At 66.2% G+C, this 21,984-nt stretch overlaps 1 protein-coding gene across 2 annotated transcripts in view; it reads right to left on the bottom strand.

The window, feature by feature from the left end:
- Nucleotides 1–507: 507 nt before the first annotated feature.
- COL5A1 (collagen type V alpha 1 chain) overlaps nucleotides 508–21,984 on the bottom strand; it is a 117,080-nt gene continuing 95,603 nt past the window's right edge. The window contains exons 43-66 of one of the 2 annotated variants that reach the window (XM_016128784.2): nucleotides 21,773–21,880; nucleotides 20,744–20,797; nucleotides 19,685–19,738; nucleotides 19,479–19,586; nucleotides 18,855–18,908; nucleotides 18,666–18,773; nucleotides 18,215–18,268; nucleotides 17,345–17,452; nucleotides 16,750–16,803; nucleotides 16,412–16,465; nucleotides 15,441–15,494; nucleotides 14,781–14,834; nucleotides 13,951–14,058; nucleotides 13,799–13,852; nucleotides 13,661–13,714; nucleotides 12,663–12,770; nucleotides 12,495–12,548; nucleotides 11,712–11,747; nucleotides 11,319–11,372; nucleotides 10,294–10,549; nucleotides 9,324–9,436; nucleotides 7,522–7,590; nucleotides 4,017–4,250; nucleotides 508–2,680 (exon numbers count right to left, since the gene is read on the bottom strand). In XM_016128784.2, the coding sequence (XP_015984270.2) occupies nucleotides 2,534–2,680; nucleotides 4,017–4,250; nucleotides 7,522–7,590; nucleotides 9,324–9,436; nucleotides 10,294–10,549; nucleotides 11,319–11,372; nucleotides 11,712–11,747; nucleotides 12,495–12,548; nucleotides 12,663–12,770; nucleotides 13,661–13,714; nucleotides 13,799–13,852; nucleotides 13,951–14,058; nucleotides 14,781–14,834; nucleotides 15,441–15,494; nucleotides 16,412–16,465; nucleotides 16,750–16,803; nucleotides 17,345–17,452; nucleotides 18,215–18,268; nucleotides 18,666–18,773; nucleotides 18,855–18,908; nucleotides 19,479–19,586; nucleotides 19,685–19,738; nucleotides 20,744–20,797; nucleotides 21,773–21,880 (2,151 nt within the window). In that variant the 3' untranslated portion in view covers nucleotides 508–2,533. Of the gene's footprint in view, nucleotides 2,681–4,016; nucleotides 4,251–7,394; nucleotides 7,464–7,521; nucleotides 7,591–9,323; nucleotides 9,437–10,293; nucleotides 10,550–11,318; nucleotides 11,373–11,711; nucleotides 11,748–12,494; nucleotides 12,549–12,662; nucleotides 12,771–13,660; nucleotides 13,715–13,798; nucleotides 13,853–13,950; nucleotides 14,059–14,780; nucleotides 14,835–15,440; nucleotides 15,495–16,411; nucleotides 16,466–16,749; nucleotides 16,804–17,344; nucleotides 17,453–18,214; nucleotides 18,269–18,665; nucleotides 18,774–18,854; nucleotides 18,909–19,478; nucleotides 19,587–19,684; nucleotides 19,739–20,743; nucleotides 20,798–21,772; nucleotides 21,881–21,984 lie in introns of both variants that reach the window. The other variant, XM_016128785.2, reaches the window with a different exon arrangement.

Genomic DNA, 21,984 nt, shown 5'->3' with positions numbered 1-21,984 from the left:
CATCAAGGTCCAGACACCCAAGAGCTGTGGAAGCCCCCCAGGAAGCCTCGTGTCCGAGCGACACCCAGGGCCCAGCTCTGTCCGCGGGCGGATAGCCTGGGCAGTGCCCCCTCCTCATGCTGTGACCTCGGCCAGGACGGGAGCTTCTGCTGGCCTGCAACTGGGTTCACCCCTGGGTTCGATGCGGGGGAGGCCTTGGTCACGTGTAAGAAGACAGCCAATCACATGCGCTCACTCTGGAAACAGGAAACTTGATTTATTGAAAACTTAAAATTATTCTTCTGTTACACAGGTTTAAAACATTTTAAAACACCTTTTCCTGGGCATTGCAGTTGAAGCTTGTGAACACGTTTATTGGACTTTTCGGAAATGTACAACATGTCATGCGACATTATGTTTTAAAGGGCCCAGGGTCCTAGGATCTTTACCATAGGTTTCTGTTTGCTGTCTTTGCTTTCTGTCCAATTAGATAGATTAAGGAGGGAAAAAAAAATTACGCCAAAAGAATTTCTGCAAATATAAGAAGTAATTTTATTGCAATATACGGTAGCCAGGTGGTCTGGGGAGACGTTTTGACTTCAGTACAAATTACAACAGCTTTGAAGGCACCAACGGAGGAAGAACGTGACAGAAGAAAGGGCGGGTTCAGGAGGGGTGAGAAGTCAAACCGGAATCACATGACCTAGAGGGACCCGCAGGGCGTGGCGATCCTAGGGTATGGCTTTACGTGTGAAGAGATGAACGTGACAGTCACGGGCGCGTGCTTCGAAGGTCCCGGGTTCGAGGGACGCGCGAAGCCAGACTTCCTTTAGCGAGAGCGGGACCTGGTCCCCTGGGTGGCTCTGCTGTGGCTTCCTCAGCCGGAGCCACTTTCCGATGGGCTGGGGTGGGTCGAGGACAGCACCAGAGCTGGGACAGGCCACAGCTCCTCCCGAGGGGGCCGAGCAGGGCCCTGGGGCCCGGCCTCTCGCGTCACGGAGAGACAGGGCATTGCACGAGGCTAGCTTTTCACAGTAAAGGGACGCTCTTCCCCGCTGGCCCTCGGGTCCTCGCCCACGAGGCAGCCCCTCGGCTCGCGCTCAAAGGACTGCTCCCCGGGAGCCTGGCCGGCCGGGCCCGCACCCAGCACGCTGCAGCTGGAGACGCACACTGTGTTCCGGGGGCTGGCGGCCCCGGGGACAGACTTCCCTGCACGTGGCTCTGTCTGTGGAGGCCGCCGACAGCATGGGGACAGCCGAACAGCTTCAGGACAGTTCTTGAGACAGACAGAGGTTAGCACCACAAACATCCGGCGGCCGAGTGTGCTCCGCGATGTGCGGAGAGCGTCTTGTGCTGTGTGCGTTCGGGTCGCGGATGCACATCCGGTCACGGGCCTCCCGAGCACCGTCTGAGGGTGTCAGAGCCAGGGGCCCAGCGGGGAGCAAGGCTGTGAGCGTTTATCTTAACGTCCTTGGCAAAAATGCGGATTGTGGAGGAACTCGGGGCGGGGGGGATGAGGCATGGCCAGGTACCCCGGGCCGCCTTCAAGATCTCGAGACAGATAGCACCACAAGGGAGAAGTGTGAAAACAAGCACCGGCTTCCATCGTCACCCACAGAACTCGGGGTTTCCTGCCCTGGACGTGCTCCCCCCGGGCTCCGCAGGAGGAAGAACGGGAGGAGGACGCGCGCCAAGTCAGTTCGGCCTGCCCGTTCGTCTAAGTGCACGGAGAAAAGGTAAAGTGTAAAATTCCTTTTTTTCGTCCCCAGTAAAAAACGTCCAGAGCTAATCGAATCTTGCTGGAGAGGCCGCTGGCACCCGCTCCTTCCACGGCGCCGTGCCTTCTCACCGCTCTGGGCACGTTTCCGGTTTCCGGCGTGTTCCGGTCCCGGGCGGTGCGGCTCCCGCGTCTCGGCAGGCTCGGATTGCGTCCAGAGTGGGCACCCGCCCCTCGTCCCCTTCTCCCAGTGGGACTGAGCTGGGTTTACGTGTGTGATTGAAAGTCAGGGACACTGAACGTTCATGACAATACAATACAAATATTTACTTAAAACTCACAAAAACAAGAGCACCTTTAATCCACCGGAAAGGCACAGGGAAGTGACATTTGGCCTGTGAATGGATCGCGTGGCTGGGACCGGAGGCTGTGGTGGGTGGGGGTGACTTTACGTGGCTTGCCTCGGGACAGATTTTGAAGGTCGGGGGGAACACACGTCTTCAAGTGGAGCTTTGTAACAGAAGCGACCTCCACACGCTGCGGCCTGGCCGGGCCCCCGACTTCCCACGAGCGCGGTCGGCGGGCTGGGCGTCGAGCAGTCGCCCTGCCCCCCGGGACGGCGGTCCGGCCGAGCGCTGCGGGGCGTCTAGGTCATGTGATTCGGCTCTGGGGTGGGGACATGGCTCTTTCCCTTTGCTCTCTCTGGTTTGGGGTGCGGCCCGGCGGGGTGCCGAGGCGCAGACGAGGTCGGGGGGACGAGGGGCCTCCACTGTCCAGGACGCCCACAGGCGGCGCGCTGAGGTCATGAGGTTGGTCGTGGGGCCGGGCGCGGGTCCCCTAGCCCAGGAAGCAGGCCGGCCCCACTTCGAATCCAAACTTCTGCGCCGCGTCCCCAAAGTCGCTGAACATGATGTCCACTACGGGCACCTGCTCCACCCTCGGTGTGTCGATCTCCAACACCGTCTTCTGGTAGCCCTTCCTCACCTGCGGGCCGGAGAAGCGGGCGGTGTTGGGGGGCTCCCGGGCCACGCCCCTCTGGTCGTCCCCCTCTGCTCACCCCTGTCTGGTCACCCTCAGCAGTCCCTGGGCTTTGTAACAGACCCTTTTGTGGGGAGCAGGAACGGGACTTCCCAGGGCCAGTTGGGGTGGGGGTGGGGGAAAGTTGGGGACCTGGTCCGCAGAGCCCTGCTCCTGAGAGGCGACTACCCCCTAGCCCTACCCCGGCCCAGCACCGCCTCTCCTCCCCCGACCGAGCCTGCTGGCCCTGCCAGTGCCGGACCCGCAGCAGTCATGAGGGGAAAGTCCACGTCCCACACATGCCTTGGGGAGCCTGCACTTGGGGACGAACCCAGAGAGCACCCTGGCCGTTTGTGCACGTGGAGGCGGCTGCGTGCTTGGGACGCCCCGGACCTGGCACCGTTGGGAGCTCAGCCCAGGACGTTAGGACCCAGGAGACGGCCGACACGGCACCTGCAGAGAGCGGCCTCCAGGGCTGCCGGCTGGCCCCTGGCCCGGCACCCTGAGTGGGGGTGGAGCCCACAGCAGCCTCTCCCCGTGGGGGCTGGCCTGGGGCTAGGAGCAGGTCTCTGGAGAACAGACGTGACTAGAACGGAGTCTGAGATCGAGATGTGACAGGCAGTGCTTCTTGGCACCCCCACTTCCAGCCTCTAAAAGGCTACTTGAGGGCAATGTCCAAGGGTTTTGGCAGGACTACCTACCCTCTGTGCACGGTTTTGCCCTATTGACCTCCAGGACACAGCTCAGACTTGGGGGCCGTCACCCCTGGAGGTGCAGCTCAGGGGGCTGACTCTCGGCTAGGGGCCCAGGGTGGGGGTGCAGAGGACGGTGAGCAGACTCGAGCCCAGGCAGCCTCCCGCCTCTCAGGCCTCTGACGCCTTGCCGGGAGCAGGACCGCCCTCCCCAGTGGGCAGCTTGGGGTCCAGGGAGATGGCCTGGTGTGGGCCGGGCCACTGCAGGGCTGGCCACGGCCGGTCAGCTGTGGTTGCGTGGTCGCCTTCAGTGGCAGACCTGCCCAGCACAGCCGCGTTCCTAGGAGCAAGGCCAGCCTTGGCTCCGGCCGTTCCCTGAAAGGACCTTTCTAAGGACAGGGGCCTCAGTTCCGAAGTGGACCCACGACGGTCCCTCGTCCTAGGTGCCACGTCACACCAGGGAAGAAGCCACGGGCCCGTCCTGTCTGGTCCCAGCCTCCCCCTCCTGACCCACGTGGGGCAACCTGGGCCAGCCATGCGCTGACAGCAGCCGCAGCTGCGCTGCCCGGCCGGTCCCGGCGGCTGAGCGAGTGGACCGTGGCGACACTCACCGCGCAGCCGTCCACCAGGGCGCGGATGTAGGGGCAGTTGTCGTGGGACAGCTCCTCGTCATTGGAGCCCAGGAAGCGCATGGCCTTGTCGTAGCTGCCGGTGGCCGCGTCCTGCCAGGCCACGGACTGGTAGCAGTTGTAGGTGACGTTCTGGCGGGCAGAGGCGCTCAGCAGCCGCAGGAAGGTCATCTGCACCACGCCCACGGGGCTGCCCTCGGCATCCACGTAGGAGAGCTGCGGGAGCGGGGAGAGGGTGCCCAGTGAGGGGGGCGCGGCACGGCCGCAAAGCCCCCGCCCTTGGTGGGGCGGCTCGAGCTTCGTCCACCGCTGTCCACCCGGAGTGCGAGGCACGCCGGGGCGCGGCGGGAGGCACGTGCTCGCGGGGTCTGCGGGACGGAGCGAGTCACGCCTCGCTTTCTTCGGGGACCTGAATAACATACCCACTCCCCTGTGCCTGGCTGAACCCTACTCATCTGCCAGGGCTCAGCGCACGTGCCCCCTCCTCCAGGAAGCCTGCCTGGGTAGGTACCTGCGGCCCCCCACCCCGGCCTGGCTCAGCGTCCACGCTCCCTGCCAGCTGTGAGGCCCCCGCGCCAGCGCTGGACCCTCCTGTCCTAGCGGCCAGGCGCCTGGTCTGTTTCCCTTTCTGCACTGTGAGCTCCCTTGAGGGCAAGAGTGTCCCTGTCACTGTGCCCTGAAGAGGGTAGGGTGCTCGTTAGACGACACTGATAAATGGAAACCACCTGCTGAGAACCACAGTCCTGGCCCAGGGCCACGAGAACAGCAGGTGGAGCAAGCAGGAGGCCCCGGGGAGCGAGGCGCTTGGCCAGCAGGCAGGAAGCCTGGCCCGGGGGAGGTCACGAGCCACAGGGCCCAGAGCTGAAGGGCTGAGGTGACCGGGTGCCCTCGTGGGGGCACAGGGGAGCCATGGGAGGCCACCTGGGGGAAAGCAGGGGCGTGGGGTGCCCCGCCATGCTGTGCTTGGTGGGGCGCTCTGCCCCAAGCCCCGGAGGCATCAGGGAAAGAGGACGTGCTGGTCCTCAAGTGACTTCTCCAGAGTCACCAGCTCAACTTCCCACAGCTGGGCTCTTCAGCTCAGTGGGGCTTGGGGCTGGAACAGGGCGCCCCGAGAGATGAGGCCCGCAGTCTCCATCTTGGGTGCGAACCCCAGCTTTCTGGGCCCCTCGACACGGCCGAGGACGCAGGTGCTTCTCCCCGCCACCCGGGCCCCAGCGGAGAGCTGTTTCTGCCCGAAGGCCAGGCCAGGCCCTCCTCGCAGACGCTGGCCAAGTGAGGGCCATCGCATGTCCGCATCAGGTGATGCAGTGGACGCACGTCAGGGTTTGAGGCCATCGCCCGCCCTCGCCGCTGCCGCCGCACTGCCCGTCCCACAGAGCCATCCCGCACGCCGACGGAGAATCCAGGTGGACGCCGCCCTCCCTCTTTGCACATGTAACCACACAGCTGAGGGCGGCGGGGCCAGGCCCAGACCTTGCTCCTTCCCACGGGGCGGGAGAGCAGAGCCACTGGCCAGCACCCGCTCTGCAGGCGGTGCCGGCAACCGTGCCGGCGGGCCTCGAGGGAGGCCCTGAGTACCAACCGCACTCCGGACCAGCGGGCGCTCCTTGTGGGAGGAAAGGTGACTGACTCGAGAGAGGACGCATGCAGGGGGCAGGGGCGGGCGGCGCTGGACGCAGTAGGACCTGAAGCCCGGTGCCCCAGGCAGAGCCCCGGGTCCCACTGTGAGACCCTGCCTCCCCGGGGAGAGGGTCTCTGCACGATGCCTCAGCAGGGTGTGCCCGGGGTGGCCGGCCCAGATGAAGCAGTTTCTGCGAGGAGGGACCTGCATCTGTGTCCTGCCCACTCGTGACGTGCACAGAGGACCAGAAACGGGTGGGGACAAAGGGGACGCTGGCATCTTCCCTAAACCGTCCCTTCGCCCCCGTCCTTGGTCAGCTGTGAAACGGGACAGAGTGGGAGGCGCTTCCTGGGGGGACGGGCGCTCCGCGATCCTGTCCCGGGAGCGTGGTGAGTGGGTGCGGGGGGCCTGTCTGGGGAAGGCAGGGCTGAGCGCCGCCTCCCTGAGTCTGGGGGCCGCACCACCCCCGGGGCCCTTCCCCGCCTGGCCGCTGGGCCACCCTCCTGCCCGCCCTCGAGCAGCCCGGGCACCGGCTCCGCCCCCTCTGAGCGGGCGTCCACTTCAGGTCCTTCTGCGTGCCAGACACCCTTCCTGAGGACAGTGCGGGAGAGGCGGGGGACAGGACAGAGGGACGGGCGGGGGCCTGAGGCGGTGTCCGCAGACGGCCAGGCGAGCGCGAACCTCAGCGTTTGCCCCGCCGGCAGCGACTCGGAAATCAGGGACATCGAGGGCGTGAGATGTTAATCACTAGCCACAGAGTGCCTTGAGGTTTGGGAACGAGGAGCCTTAGGAGGTGTGACAGGGCCAAAGCCGCCTGCAAGCCACCGCTCTGAGCCCATGCGGGAAACGCGGCCTCTGCCCCGCGGAGAGGCTGGGCTGCAGGGACCGAAGGCCGAGAGGCAGACTGGACATCACGGAGGCCAAGAGCTGGCTTCCGGGTGAGGCAGGGCCGCCCTCAGGGGCCGCTGAAGGCGGGGACAGCTAGACCGAGGAGGTGACCGTAACAACAAAGTGGGGCCCTGACGGCACCCCTGCCGTGGGCCACGTGCTGGACGTCTGGCCTGTGTGCTAGGAGAAGAGCAGGGACCATGCCCACGTTCCAGGACAGGGCCCTGTCACACTCGACGAGTTCAGGGACAGATGCTCCCTGTGCGTGAACAGCCACTGGCCTGGCGGAAGTAGTCCAAGCCGGCCCAGTCTCGCGGGCTGGAAAAGCCACGTTTAGTTCTTTCGAGGGATGCCGACTCTCCATTTCTAGAGAGAATTAATTAAGGCCGGCTCCCCAAAAGTTGAAAAAGGGACAGTCACGGCCACGTGGGATGCAGTGGAGACACCCACAGTCAGCTCGGGGATCAGAGGCCCCCTTGGGCCCCGGCAGTCGCTGGCGGGGGCCGGCTGATGGCGCAAGGCGGGAACTCTGGGCGGGGGAGTGGCCCAGGACCTGCCTGCGGGGCTGGGCAGAACAAGGCCCTCCAGCTCCTGTCGTCGGGGGCCTCGGTCCGCGGTGGCCCCGGGTGCCCCAGACGCTGGCTGAGGCCCTGCACTGAGTGGCAGCGGCTCGCAGGCTGACTGGCGCTGCCGTGGGGGTGGCCGGAGTGGGCGCCGACGCGGCGGCTGGCGGCCACGTGCCGCGGAGCGGTTCGGCCGTGGGGCACAGCAGGCGTGGCTCGGGGCGGCTGTGTCCCATGCAGAGCCGTGAGTCAGGCCGTGCGGCAAGCAGGCAGCCCCGGGGCACTTACCAGGGACCCTCGCTTGAACTGACTATACCAGGTAGAGGGCTGCTCTTTGGGCCAGCGGGCCATTTTACTCTGTAAGATAGGAAACGGGCGGGTTTGAAGGACAACTGCGCGGGGGGAGGCGCCTTACCAGTTTACCGCGCTTGAATTCACTGAACCAGGAGCCCGGGTTTTCTTTGGGCCAAGAGGTGATTCTGGCCTAAACATCCGGCGGGAGGCGGAGAGAGAGAGAGAAACAGAACAGCGCGGTTACTTCTCCTTCCCCGCGCGGTGCCCGTCCTGCAGACACGTCTTCTCCCCGCTGGCCAGGGAAGGGTTCCTGTAGGCGCCTCTACCCATCCCCGCCCCTCACAGAGCTGGGGCCCCGAAGACCATGAGGACGGGGCGGGGAGGGGGGCGGGTCTGGCGCCTGCTCTGAACGCAGGGTCCCCTGGCTGCGGTGTAGCGCTCGTCGCACATCCGGCCTGAAGCACAGTGCCTGGCCCTTGGTAACCGCTGGAAAATACTAGTGAAGGACAGATGGACAGACGGAAGGGAGGGAGGGAGGGAGGAGTAACTGAATGATGGTCGGTCACGGGCCACGATCATGAGAGCTGATGCTCACTGATGAGCTCGGAGAAGGACGAGTGGGCGTCCCGCTATTTGAACCCTGGACCTGAGGACCTGGGGACAGGGTGGGCAGGGGACCCTGCCAGGGCCCACTGGGTGTCTGTGATGCAGCTGGTCGAGCTGGGCGTGAAGCGCGTGTAAGGTGCGTGTGGCAGGGCCTTCTCTGTGGGACCAGCGACCTGGGGTGGAGGGTCCCCTGCAGCACCAGCAATGTCCTGGGCTCCTCTAGTGTGTCCCTGATGAAGCAGCATGAAGCAGACGCGTCCTCAGGAGGGACAGCGTCTGTCCCCCCGATGGAAGAGCAGGGGCCCCACTTAGGGTCTGCGCTCTGCCGGGGCTGAGGCGCCGTGACACCGTGGGTCAGCAACTGGGTCAGGGGCTCTGCCGCAGGCTCCGGAGCAGGCCACTGGGAGTCACGACCACAGGCTGCTGGCTCTGGCTGGGCCCGGCCCAAACCCCTGGCAAGCATGGTCTCCTCGCCCCAGCTGTCCTTGTCACAGGACAGCCAGCCCTCTGAAAGGGACATCGGAGGTGGCGGTGTTCAGGCTGCTGCAGGGGGCACTGTGGCCGAAGTCTCACCTTCCCCTGACTAGACTTTGTCCTCCTCACCTGTCCTGGGCCAAAGTGGACCCAGCTCAGACATACATACACTTGACAAAGCAGCACACACCTGCCATACACACTCACCTACGCACACACACCACCCACCTGCCTGTCTGTACATACCACCCACACGCTTGTCTGTAACATTCACACAACACCCACACACCTGTCTGTATAACACGCCACCCACACACCTGTCTGTATAACACGCCACCCACACACGTGTACACACACACCACCCACACACCTGTCTGTACACACTGTTAAGTTGACACCCACAAAACTGCAGTGGATCAGAACCTCACTGACCCAAGTTCCCCGCGGAACGACCCCGGCTGGCTGCACTCAGAGCAGCGATGCCAGCATCCAGGCCCCGCCCGCCCCCAGCGGTGCGCTGGGCTCACTTTGCCCCCAAGGTCCTCCTGTGGGTTTCAGGTGGGTCGGAGACGTTGAAGGGGGATTAGACCAGGCAGCGGCTGAAACCCCACCACTGGGGTGGTGGGAAAAATGCCCACAACCCCCCATCCCTCCACTTCCGGGACCCCCCCAACAATCACCAAGAATTTTGCAAGCCGCTTAAGGGCTCCTCCCGGGGAAGGGCCTGGGCCGCACGCCCGGCAGCCCTCCGGCCGCCGTCTCCACAGCTGCACGTGTGCGAGGGCTGAGCCCTCGGCTGGCTCCGCCGTGCCGGGGAGGCAGGGCGGGCGGCGGGCCACTTACCCCCTCGGACTTCTTGTCGGGGAAGACGCACGTGGCCCCTCCGGCTGTGAAGTTGCAGTAGACTTTGAAGGAGTCCCGGGAGCAGCCTTGGTTCGGGTCCACCCAGTATTCACCTGGACGAGGGTGGGGGGCACGTGAGGACAGCGCCCAGGAAGGTTCCAGAAGCAGCTGCAGCACTGCAGCTCAGCCACTGAACATGCGCCGGGCCCACGCGCCAGCCACACAGGCCTCCCGGGGTAGGCGTGCTGCGGTCCGCTTTCCCTGCTGCACCCCAAAGGCGAGTGGGTGACTCGTCCCCAGAGCACGACCGGATGCGGCCGTGTGGGGCGCGTGCCTGGGGCAGGGGGCGGGCCCCGTGTGCCGTGGATCCGGGCGGACATGCAGATGCTCCCATGAGCGCTCGGGGTCAGAGCTGACGGGACCACGGCCCCGCCGGCCCTGCGGGAGACGCCGCCGCCGCCCGGCCCTCCGGCGGCGCTGGGCTGACGTGCTGAGCGCGGACAGGTCTGTGACTCTGTGACGCTCTGGAGTTTACACGGCGCGTTCGGCCCCAGCACAGCGTCCCCCTCGGCGTCCGCGCCGGCGCTAACCCTGACGCAGACACCGACCCTGACCGCGGTGGCCACGGCCGCCACAGGGCCGGCTGGCAGGGCCCGGCCAGCACATCCGCGCAGCGTCGCTTCTCACTGTCCTTCGCCATGGCAACGCCCCCGTTGGACAGACGGGGTACACAAGACTCGGGGTAGAGCAAGCCGCCTGCGAGACAACGGCTAAGGCTCGACTGGACCCCGGCCCTGGCAGGCCCCAAAGTCTCGCGCGCTTTCCCCGGCCTCCCAGGATGTGTCCTAATGTGAAGTGTCCGACGGTTTCAGGGAGACGCCCAGGCCTCCCCAGGGCGCAGATGGGAACGCCGGGGCCGGACAGGCCGGTGGCGGCCGCCGCCCCGCGGACCCCGGCGTGCCGCCCCTACCGTCCGGGAAGTCGGGGTGGCAGAGCTGCAGGTCCTTGCAGGTGCGGGCCGGGTTCTCCTGCGTGCCCAGGGGCCGCTTCATCTGCTCGATCTCCAGCTTGAGCGAGTTGAGCGAGCCGAAGATCTCCTCCATGCCGTCCGCGTAGTCCACGTAGCTGTCGCCGTCCGCGTCCTCCAGCAGCTGGCTGGCGTCGATGCTGCGCCGCGTCCTGGACGCCTGGATGGGCAGGGGCTGGATGACCTCGCCCGGGGGGCCCTGCGGGGAGACAGGGCCAGATGGGCGCTGGGCCGCAGACTCCCGGCCACCTCAGCGTGGTTCTCTTCGCTTTCCCGCCCTGGCACGCTCCACATGCACCCGCTCTGCCAGGCCCCGCCTGCACCACGCACCTCCCCCCCGCCACCCGAGCCCCAGGTGCCCCATGGGCCCAGCCCCAGCGCTGCTTGGCCTCGGCCGCCTGCGCCCTGCAGAGTCCTCAGCGTGCACAGCCCGTCCTCGGCTACACTCGCCTCTTGCCCCGGGCCCCAGCCCAGGCTGCACACAGTGGGGCCGCATTCATGCCTGCAACGCTTAGGGCTTCACTTCGCAGGGCTGCGTCTGGAGGCCCCCGCCAAGCATACGGGCAAGGGTTGAGAGGCGGCACCGCCAAACCGGGGTGTTCCATGGGGCTCACTGCCGTGGCTTATCATGGGGCTCCGTCCTGCACCTCTGGGCCTTGTCTAGAGCCGACGTGTGTGCGCACACACACAGGCACACACGTAGACGCGCATGCACACAAGTACATGGACACATACACACGCGTGGTCTCTCCCCGGCTCCTCCCTTCGTCTCTCTCACAGACTCCCCCGGGGAGCTGGCCTGGGGTGACCGCTGTCTCTCGGCTCCGCGCCGGGGACAGGCCCCACCACGCCATGTGCCATGCGGGCTCCGTAATGTCTCAGAGCCCAAGCAGCCCCCGCGGACCCTCCCGCGACGCCCTCGCATTGGGGAAGCCCCGCCCCACTTCCACGTCCTCGCGGCTGCTCACCGGCGGGCCGGGGGGTCCGGGGTGGCCTGCCTCACCCTTCGGGCCGGTTGGACCCTGGGGAAAAGAAAAGAGAACCCCCTGTGATCACTGAGGCTGATGTGTTTTAACCCCCCTTGAAGCCCAGGAGCCCGACAGCCTGTGTGGAGAGGATGTGGGGAGGACGGACGTGCCGGGGGTGGGTCCAGGGCCCCTGTCGCCACCCCCCCAGTCCCAGATGCCCCGAGAGGGGAGCTCAAGGGCACAGAGTCCCTTCTGCAAGGCAGGGAGCAGCACCCTGGCCCCTGGCCGGGAACAAGCTCAGGGCAGCCTGGCAGGGGAGGGGTGTGGAGGACTGCAAGTCAGGGAGGGTCCAGTTGGGTCCCGCGCGGGCCCACGCGGGTGTGTGCCACTCACCGAGGAGCCCTTAGCACCTTTTGGACCGGGAGGGCCCTGCGGAGAACGGGGGCAGAGCGTCATCAGTGAGCAGGCGGCCTCTTCCCCTCCGGACACCCGCTTTTGACCCCCAGTCCCGCTCAGGCTCGGCCCGGTCTCCACCCCACCTTGCGCCCCTGTCTCCCACTCCAGGAGTCCAGGAGGGTGGGTAGGGGGCTGGGTGTGGCTGGTGCTCCCCACGCGGAGGCAGAGAGGGTCCTGCCCACCCCAGCTCAGCCCTGACCCTTCCCAGCCAGGAAGTCACCAGTCAGGCAACAGAGTCTAAGGTCAAATTGGCTACTAGCCACAGGCCCCACTCAGAGCCCCCCTGCCCATGGGCGGCTCGCAGCCCCAGCCAGCATTGGTCGGCCAGGGCCACCTTGGCCACGGGCACCCAGGCCCAGGTGAGCACGGAGGTGGATTGGGCGGGGCAGGTAGAGGAGGTCACGGGGACTCCAGTCTTTAGAGCACTGAGCTTTCCAGCCCCCAGCTGGGTGCATCGCGGACGGGTCCCACTTCTCAGGAGGGTGGGGGGCTGAACAGCCCTGAGATGCAGGTTCCCGCCCGACCCCCTCACCTGAAGCCAGGGCCCAGAGACCCACTTCCTATGGGCACTTGGAACTCCAGTGGGAGTAAACGAGCAAACCCACCCCGGGGACCAATCCCGGGACCTCGTGCTGTCCTGTGATGCCCACGGCCGCCCCACCCGCCTCCCTGCTCTCCCAGCAACCATCGGGGTGCCATGCACCCCGCCCAGATACACACCGGCAAGCCGGGAGGGCCAGGGGGGCCGATCGGGCCGGAAGGACCAGTGATACCCTGCAGAGAGGCAGAAACGCAGTCGCCGTCACCGTCCATGCAGCCACGCCTTGGTTAGCGTGAGTCTCCCCCTACCGGCCACCCTGCGACAGGGCCGGGAGCCGCCTCACGTACCTGTTCTCCCTTGGGGCCCGAGGAGCCCTGTGGGCCGGGGAGACCGCGGTCACCCTTTTCACCCTGCTCGCCCGGAGGGCCGATGAGTCCGATCAGGCCTGGGTGACCCTGTGGGGGACAGAGGCGTGCAGGGTGGTCGTGGCAGCGTGCCTGTCGGCCAGCCTTGCGGGCCCACTGCCCATGGCAGCTCGTCCGCGGCTCAGGATGCCGCCCAGTCAGCGGCCACATCTCCCAGAGACGGAGCACGCCCGGGGGCAGGTTGGGGCAGCGGAACGGCGTGGACGAGTGGCGGCCCCACCCAGGAGCCGGGGACACGTGGATGGAGGGCCCCGAGGGACACCTTTTTACTGAGATGGATTTTTCTGCGGAGGACGTGCCTTCCGCTGCCAGGGCCAGAAACGGCACGTGGGGCCTCAGCTGGAGAGGAAGTCACAGGCTACCACAGGCACTGTGACCGTAGTTTCTTTAAAAGAAAAATCCTCTACGTATGCTCCGGTGAGGTCGTTCTCTGTGAACCTGTAGACAGTTCTGGAAGCGTTCCTCCAGTCCTCGTTACCCTGCGGCCACGCTGTGTGGGGTGGGCGTTGAGGGGGTAGACCCCATGCGGCCCTTCTACGCAGCTGTCTGGCACATGAGCTTTACGTTTTTAAGTTCATCACTGACAGCAGAGAGGCCACTCCGTGAGAAAACGGGACGGTGTTCACCCCGCGGTGCCCCCCGCACTCTCCCTGTAGGCAGGATGGGGGACCCGGGCCCAGAGCGAGTGTCGGCTCCTCGGGTCCTGGTCGCCCTCTGGCCGGGACCTCTGGGCCATGTGGGTCTCACGGGCCCCCAGCTGAGTGTGGGGACCGAGTCACAGATCGGGTCCTGTGTGTCACGAGCTCTCGGGTGCTCCCCAGCCTGTATGAGCACTTGCCAAATGTGGGCGACAGATCAGCAGCATGGGTGTTTGGAGGGGCCCGAGTCGCGACCACAGAGGCACCTGGGAGCCATCTCACCTTCTCCCCTTTAGGGCCAGAATCTCCTTTGAGGCCAGGGAGTCCTGGGGGGCCCTGTGGAAGGAGGCAGATGGGTCAGTTGGGCTCCTTTCCCAATCCCACCCCACCACCGCTGGGGCTCCTTGGGAAGTCACTCACCATGGGGCCGGGGGGGCCGTCGGGGCCTGGGGATCCTGGGAGACCTTGTTCACCCTGAAACACAGGCAGCCCTCCGTGAACCCCGCTAAGCCATGCCATGCATGCCTGCCCGTGCCTGTCCCCACCCCACCCCTGCCCCGAGGTCCACTCACCACGGGGCCCGGGATCCCTCGCAGGCCATCCGGCCCGGGCTTCCCAGGGGCGCCCTGGGGGCCAATGGGGCCAGTCTTCCCAGGAGGGCCTTCCAAGCCAGCTTCCCCCTGCAGGGCAGACAGGTGGATGGGGGGAGCTCAGGTCCCGCTGACCCAGGACACGGCTCAGAAACCCCAGGAGCCTTGGCGGAAACCCCGGACACCCCCAGGCACCCGCAGGCTGCCTCTGTTCCCCACATTCCTGTGGAGGCCGCCTGGCCCATTCTCCACCCTGCTGCCCAGTCTCCAGTGACCACACCAACTCTTGCCACGACAGCCACAGTGGTCCTGGCCGGCCCCGAGCTTGCGGTGCACATGGCCACCATTCCCTGAGCAGGCACCAGGCTGAACCATTCCCAAGTGACACCACCTGGGGGCCCGGGAGAGCAGCCCCAAAAGTGCCCTGGGTGTCCGGCTCCACACCGACTGCACGGTGGCCCCTCGTCCCCTCCAAGGGCCCCCGCGGGGCGCGGCCGGACCAAACGCTGGGCCCGAGGTCACATGGCACCCAGGGCTTCCTGACCCCAGCACCCACTCCCCTCCCTCAGGCTGGCGGGACAGACAGGCCCGGGGGATCCCGGAACCCAGTGCCCACGGCCTCCGCCACGCCACCTCTGTGCCAGACACACCCGCCTGTCCTTCCCCGGTTCGCAGCGAGAGCCAGGCCTCCCTCCCCCTGCCCCTGACTGTCCTGCCTCGACGTATCTGCGCCCCGCCCCCCAGGCCAGCTGGCAGGCAGGCGGCCCTCTGGGAGCCCCACGCACAGGAACAGCCGGGCCGAAGCACGTTACCTTGGCTCCTTTCTCTCCCTGTCTGCCTTCAGGGCCTGCAGGCCCCGGGGGACCCTAGAACGAGAGGAACATGTGACGAGCTGGCTCACGGAAGCCGGCGGCTGACGGTGTTGGAGCAGACAGGCCGGGGCCTGGAGGGGCGGGCAGGTCGCTTCTGGCCCGGGGCCAGCACGTGCACAGGCCCTCAGGACACGCCAGAACGACTCTAGGCTGGAACAGGCCTCTCCGGGTAGTGACGGGAGGCGCTCTGCTTCCCCTGAGTTTCGGGGGCTGGCTCTTTTTGGTCACATACCCCGCAGCCCGGTTTACTGCAACACCACCAACGGGTTAATTACTCAACGTGCAAAGAAACGCCTGTTAGCTCGTTCTTGCTTTTCCAAAAGTCTGACTCAGAGAAACGGGGTTGTCAGCTTTGTGGGTGTTTTTCTCCCGCGATGGCCGTTAGTGTGGTGTCAGCACTTGGCTGCTTCCGAAAGGAGCAGGGGCGTCGGCCTAGTGGGTCTGGGGTCTGAGGACGGGCCGGGAAGCCGAGAATGCGCGTGGACAGAAGCGTTTCCGGTGTTGGGGGTGCGCCAAGCGCCTGGGCCAGGCCGGGCAGGGAGGGGAGGGCCGCTCCCCACAGGAGGCTGGCAGGCAGGACGCGCTTGCAGAGTTACTTACCCTTTTTCCTGGAGGCCCAGAGGGACCTGGTTCGCCAGTGGGGCCTGGGGATCCCTGGTGTCGGAGAAAGAGCACAGAATCAGGGCCTGGGGTCATGGCAGGAGGGCGCGGCAGCCGGGCCGGGTCTGAGGCTGGCGGAGTGCCCTGAGCACCCGTCCGGTCTGTCCCCGGCCGGCCCTGACGCTGCCTCTCTCCTCTGGAGCCAGCACACGACGCCCTGGTGACCTCGTCTGGCAGTTCTCAGCTCTGGCCACCCGGGGGTCCCGACCCCCGTCCTCACTCCTCGCTGCATTTCGGGGGAGAAAGTCCCACGCCATAGCAACAATGGACACTCAGGACAAGCTCCATCCACACTGCCGCCTCCTGGCTCCACAGGTGCGGATGCTGAGGACAGCGGCCAGCCCAGGCCCCAGGCCGGGTCCTGGCAGCGGAACCTGGCCTCAGAGCCGGGGTCCCTGAGCTGCCTCTGGCTGCTGCTCACCTACGGCCACTGACGTCAGCCGGTGCCCACGGGGAGAGAACCCAGCAACACTGGCCGTGCAGGGCTGGGGCGGGGGGAAGCCATGAACACGCGGGGCCGACCCCAAGCGGAGTCCCACGTGGGGGCCCACTGCGGTCAGCCCCACCCCAGAGACGTGGTCCGAAGCAGTGCTTCAGACTCCAGCATCAGGTGTGAGAGGCACCGTCTAGGTGTTCTCAGCTCAGGGGGCCAACGTGCAAAGAGCTTTTCCGAGGAGACATTTGACAGATTCGCAGACACGAGGCGGGGCCAGGGCTGGGGGGGGGGGCGCGGCCTCCCTGGAGGCAAATCGCTGGTGTGTGTGGGGGGCGGGTGGCCCCGTCATGGGGAAGTCTCAGTATCATAAGGCAACTAACTGGCTTGGGTTTTTCTCAGAAATAGACAAGGCGAGTTGAGAGCCCCGAGGACGCACCGACGCCCCCACCAGCGCCCGGGGGCTCGGTGGACTCACCGTCTGCCCAGCCTCGCCGTCGTCTCCTTTGTCACCAGGGGGACCATCCTGGCCCTGTGGGGACAAGTCCCTTCACCCTCCTGGGTGGCACACGAGTCCGTGCGCTGACACCCAGTGCCCCCTGGTCCCTTCCCCAAATCCAACCCCGTCGGGCAGGGCCGAGACACAGTACCCCAAAGGGGGACATCTCTCCCCCCACCTGGTCACCAGACCCGATGCTATTGGGAAGTGCGTGGGCCACGCAGCGAGTTCACGAGAAGGAAGCACCCCTGAGAGACCGAGGGCAGGGCAGGTGGATGCACAGGGGACCCAGCGGCTCTGCGGCCGAGGACACCTACCGCAGGGCCGGGCTCTCCGGGGGGTCCGGGGTCTCCGGGGAAGCCGACGGGGCCCTGAAACGGGGAGAGGCAGGGCCGGGCGTCAGCACCCCGCCCGGCCGTCGCGATGACAAGCCAGTCCCTGCCTGCCACCCCGAGAACGGTCTCTCAGCTCGGACACCGCAGTGCCCTTCACAGCCTGGAACCTTCTGCAAACACCATCACGTGTGGGTCATGGAACAAGCCCGAGGGCAGGCGGGGGGAACCCGGGCGGGGAGGACGCACCCTCCCGCTTTCTGGAGGCCATGCCCCCCGTGCCCACACTTCCGCTCCCGAGCTCCGGGCCGAGACAGGAGCCTGAGCCTTGCAGACGTGCTGTGCCCTCTGGAGGCTCCCCCAGGGTGGGCCGCAGGACGGGCACCCGCAGGGCCTTCCACACCCGGGACGGGGCCGCACGCCGCCCCACCCCGCCTCGCCTCCCCTGTTTGCGCCCAGTAGCGGGTGCGAAGCCTCTACACTAGACAAGTGACCCGAGGACGCTGCGGGGGACGAGGCCGGCCTGGGACGCAGGGCCCACCCCAGCCGCAGGCACCTGCATCATCTCGGGGCTACTCACAGGGCTGCCTTTGGGGCCGTCATCTCCAGGGGGCCCTTTGGGTCCAGGGGGCCCGGCAGCACCGGAAGGGCCAGCCTCGCCCTTCTCTCCCCGTTCTCCTTTGGGTCCCTGTGGGGAAAGGCCAGAGTCTGTGTTCCCGGGGCCGACCTCACAGCTCCCAGGAGCGAGGTGCCAGCCCGACGTGCGCCCTCGCTGGCGTCACGTGGGGGGCGGTGTTGAGCATCCTTCCTCAGGTGTCCGCTGGGCCGTGGGTACCCGCAGCTGCTCACGCTCCGAGCCTGGCCCCGAGGGCATCGCCAGGTGGCTGAGGAACCCACTGGCTTTCCCAGGCCCTTCAAGGCCAAGACTCCGCTGCTAGGCCGGACGGACCCACCCCCGGACTAGACAGCGGGCAGCGTGAGCCGTGAGGGCCATGCATCCGTGGGTCACAGGTGGACGGAGCAGCTCGATGCCCGGGAGGGCTCTGTCCACCTCCGAGGCCCAAAACCCCCCATAGGCAGGCCTGAAAGACCGCTCCTGTGAGCTGCAGGGGTCTGACCACCCTGGCTGACGTGGGGACAACAGCCACCCACGTGGACAGCAGCCTGCAGAAGGGCCCGGAACACCACAGATGGCAGAGCCGCTAAGAGGCACTGGCCATGGGTGTTCATTGCTAACTTCACATGCACGTGCACGCACACCTGCACATACACGCACACATATGTACATACATGCACACATCTGCTCACGCCCTTCGATTCCTTCTTTCTTACAGCGATCCCGTGAGGTGGGCACGAGAGGAGACAGGTCCCCATTTCCTGGATGGGACACTGGGGCACACCCCACCCAGCCCGTCCACGGCCCCCCGTGTCCCCGGAGCCGCTCACTCACCGGGGGGCCCCCTTCTCCGGGCAGGCCAGGCTCCCCGGCTTCGCCAGGCTCACCCTGCGGAGGAAACGTGGTGGTCACGGCAGTGACGAGAGCAGCAGCTCCGCGCTGAGCATTCTACCAGCTCCCTCCCGACGGCGCCAGGGCGGGGCGGTGACACAGTGGTCGCTGTCCTCCGGCCGCACGCGCAGCAGGAGGAGAGGCACGTGAGAAGCCCGGCGGTCACGGGCAGGGGTGGAGCAGGGGCGGCGGCTTTGCCCAGGCGGGTGTGGGGGGACGAGCGGGTGAGCGGGCGGGAGGACGCGGAAACTGCCCGGCGACGCGCCTGCACGTCACCGTAAACGAGGCCGGGCGGGCACACACGGGCACGCGCACACGCACACGGGCACGCGCACACGGTTCTCCTGGCACACGCGCACATCGGACGTGACAACAGTCAACAGGCGTGAGTCACCTTCTCTCCCACTGCACCGGGATTGCCTATTCCGCCGGGGGGGCCTTGTGGCCCGTCGGCGCCTGGAGCTCCAGAGGGTCCTCGGGGGCCGGGGGGACCGGGCGGGCCCTAGGAGGAGGACAGCCGCTGAACACAGAGGGGACACGGACTGGACACCGGCCGCCGTGGCCAGGCCCCGGCCGCACTTACCATCTGACCCACGTCCCCTGTCTCGCCCTTCTCTCCTGGAGGTCCCGGCAGACCCTGAGGACGGGAATGGTGAGAAGCCGAGGTCAGCACGGCGCTGTCCAGCGCGCACGGCCCCACTGGCTCCCACGCCACGCCATGGCGGGCGCGCACGAGCCTCGGCAAGGTGCTTCTAGCGCAGAGCCAGACGTGAGGATGTCCCGTGATGCTACGTCTCGGAATTAGCCCAGGGAAATAATTATACAACACGCAAAGGTTTATGGACGAAAGTGCTTACTGCAACATCCCGCACAACGACAACACCTAACGAGCCAAGAGCGGGGGGATGTCTGAATCGATCACGTCACCAACGTGCTGGGATACTACGCCGTGACTGAAAATCATGTTTTCAAACATAAATAAAACCGACGTGTTTGAAGACTATCTGATGACATTCAACACGACTCGTAATGCAAACTGGAGCGGGAAAGCTGGGCACAAACTTCCCACACAAACGCGTGATTCAGACTTTGCAAAAGCAGAGAAGGGGTGAGTGTGCACCCACGCGTGCGAGTGCAGGTTTACGAGGCGTGGGAGTGACGCGTGCCCGAGGGAAACTGCCTGTCAGCACGCGGACTCTACAGTTACCTGCAGCCCCACGGGTCCAGGGGGCCCAGGAAAGCCTCTTGGACCTTCATCACCTTTCTGCCCGAAAAGGCCCTGCTGGCCTCGAGGCCCTGGCTCGCCGTCAGCCCCCTGCAGGGAAATACGGAGTCGTGGGTGAGGACTGGTTCCCGGTACCACTGCTTGAGGGCTCGGGGACCGTCTGAGTGTCCTTAACCACAGATACTCACCGAGGGGCCTGGCTGTCCGATGGGGCCTTGAGGACCGGTCGGCCCAGGCGGGCCCTGCGGGGAGAAACAGACACAGTTGCTTCCTGAACCACAGCCGGGAGAGGTGCTGGTCAGCGCAGGGGGCCGTGCGTCCTAGGTCATCGGTTCAGCCCCCACTTGTGGCCATCACGCAAAGGAATGTCCACGCAACAGTGCGAGCTCCCCGCAGGGTCCTGACTCCACCACGAGGGCACGCCGCCACCGGCATCCTGCTAGAGGCCACCGTGCATCACCTTACCCCTACCACAGGCCCACGATGTAGGCCCCAGGGAGGCCCCAGCCTTCGAACAGGGACTGGGGGCCCACAGCGCTTCCGTGGACGAACTGGGGCCTGTTACGTCCCCAAACACACCTCGTCACCAGCACAGGGAGCGTGTGAGGGAGGGGGGGAAGGGGGACAGGGCATGGCTGTCCTTGGGAGCCTGACCAGCTCCGGGACGAGGCCCTGACAGAAACGTGATCACCAGCTGCTTGGGGACAGAAGTGCGTGTCGGGAAGCAGACAGGACATGTTCCTCGCCCGCTGGAGGAGCTGGTGGCCAAGGGACAGAGCTCTGGCAAGAATGCGGTCGTATTTCCAGCAAGTGGAAAAGACAGAGGGCAAGGCTGAGACGCACTGGGGGGCGCGCCACGCCTGGCAGAGCCGCTGTGGGCCTCGTGGCGTGGCCACGTCGCTGCGCCTCATGGCCTGGAGGACAGAAGCACTCGGTGCGCTCTGCTTCCCAGAGCCTGTGCGTCTTCCTGTCCACGAACACATGCAGCGTGCATCCGCACACACGTACCGCGTCGCACACGTGCACGCATGCTGGGGACACACACAGGCGTGCGTCCGCACACACGTACCGTGTTGCGCACACACACGAGACAGTAATGGGAAAGGGACCGTCAGCTGTGTCCTCAGCCGTTGGTCACTCGTGTTATCACATCGGTCACATTATTAATGTCCGCCACGGCTGTGTGTCACGCGGAGTGCGTGGCCCCCCTGCCCCAGGTGGCCCCCACACGCCCCCGCGGTCCTTACCTGCTCGCCTTTGTCCCCCTTGCTCCCCTTCTGTCCTGGCTCCCCGACCTCTCCCTGTGGGAACACGTGGACTTGTTAGGCCGGACACTCGACCCCTGCGAGTAACTCGCCTTGATTCAGAACGACCTGCGTCCAGGGGACGCTGCCGACACCTGAGGGACGTTTCTGTGCACTGCTTTCATTTCCACTTTTAACACAGGAGCCTAAAGGGACGGGGCCCTGATCCTACGCGACACAGACTCTCAGCAGATCCGCGAGTGTGGTACAAGCCACAGTGGAGACGTTGGCTGTGGGTCAGACTGGCCGGCAGGACGACACGATTGCCGGCCGCGCGGCGGCAGCGCGGCGGCCGCGCGTCCAGGGGGCCACGCGTCCAGGGGGCCGCGCGTCCAGGGGGCTGTGCGGTGGCCGTGCGTCCAGGGCTTCTGCGGGGCCGCGCCGGCCTCCGGCCCGGGAGGCGACGGAGCTGGGAGTGGCGCCGGAGGGCCACCGCAAACGGAAGGTTAACCCGGAGAGCTAAATCCAGGGTTTTCGTTTCGCGAAGGCTGATGAGCGAGCTGCCGCAGCGGCGGCGCCGAGGCCTGAGGGGCACTCCCGACGCGGGGCGGCCCGACGGCGTGCGGGAACCGTCTAAGAGCCGGTGCAGCGCGAGAGCTCATCAAGCCGGCTCTGCGGACTTAGACCCCGCAGGGTGCGGGGCGGCAGGTGCTCTGCTCCGCTCTGCGGCCAGTGGCGGGCATCTCGGGCGACATGGACGCTGCCCAGGATGGCAGCAGCGTCGAGGCTCCTGCGAGCTCGGTGGTCAGGTACATTACAACATCGTTAATTAAAGCGGCCTATTTACGGCCACTTGTGAGTGAGCTATTCCCAGGCCACCGAGGACACAGGGTGGGCAGGGTGGCTCTGTCCCCAGAGTCCGCACAGCGCCTGCACCCCTTTGTCTATGGTGACCACCTCATCCCTGACCCGCGGGCGCTGGCCAGCAGGGCCGAGCGTCGTCCGAGGAGGGGCCTTCCCCGCTCTCCTTACCTTATCTCCGTCTTCTCCAGGGGGGCCCACAGGGCCAGCCGGACCGGGGAGCCCCACAGGGCCCTGGAGACCGTCTCGGCCAGCTGGGCCTTGGGGCCCTTTTTCGCCCTAAAGAGGAGGAAGGTCCCTGGTCAGCTCCATCGTGGGGATGTCCTGCCACCAGCCCATCTCCCCAGAGAGCTCCTCCGGGCAGGAGGCCGGCAGTTCCCACG

This window comes from Rousettus aegyptiacus, unplaced genomic scaffold (genome assembly GCF_014176215.1).
Source record: "Rousettus aegyptiacus isolate mRouAeg1 unplaced genomic scaffold, mRouAeg1.p scaffold_m13_p_3, whole genome shotgun sequence".
Classification (NCBI taxonomy): Eukaryota; Metazoa; Chordata; class Mammalia; order Chiroptera; family Pteropodidae; genus Rousettus; species Rousettus aegyptiacus.
Note: the sequence above shows the minus strand (reverse complement) of the source record. Positions and strands in the feature narration are given on the sequence as shown.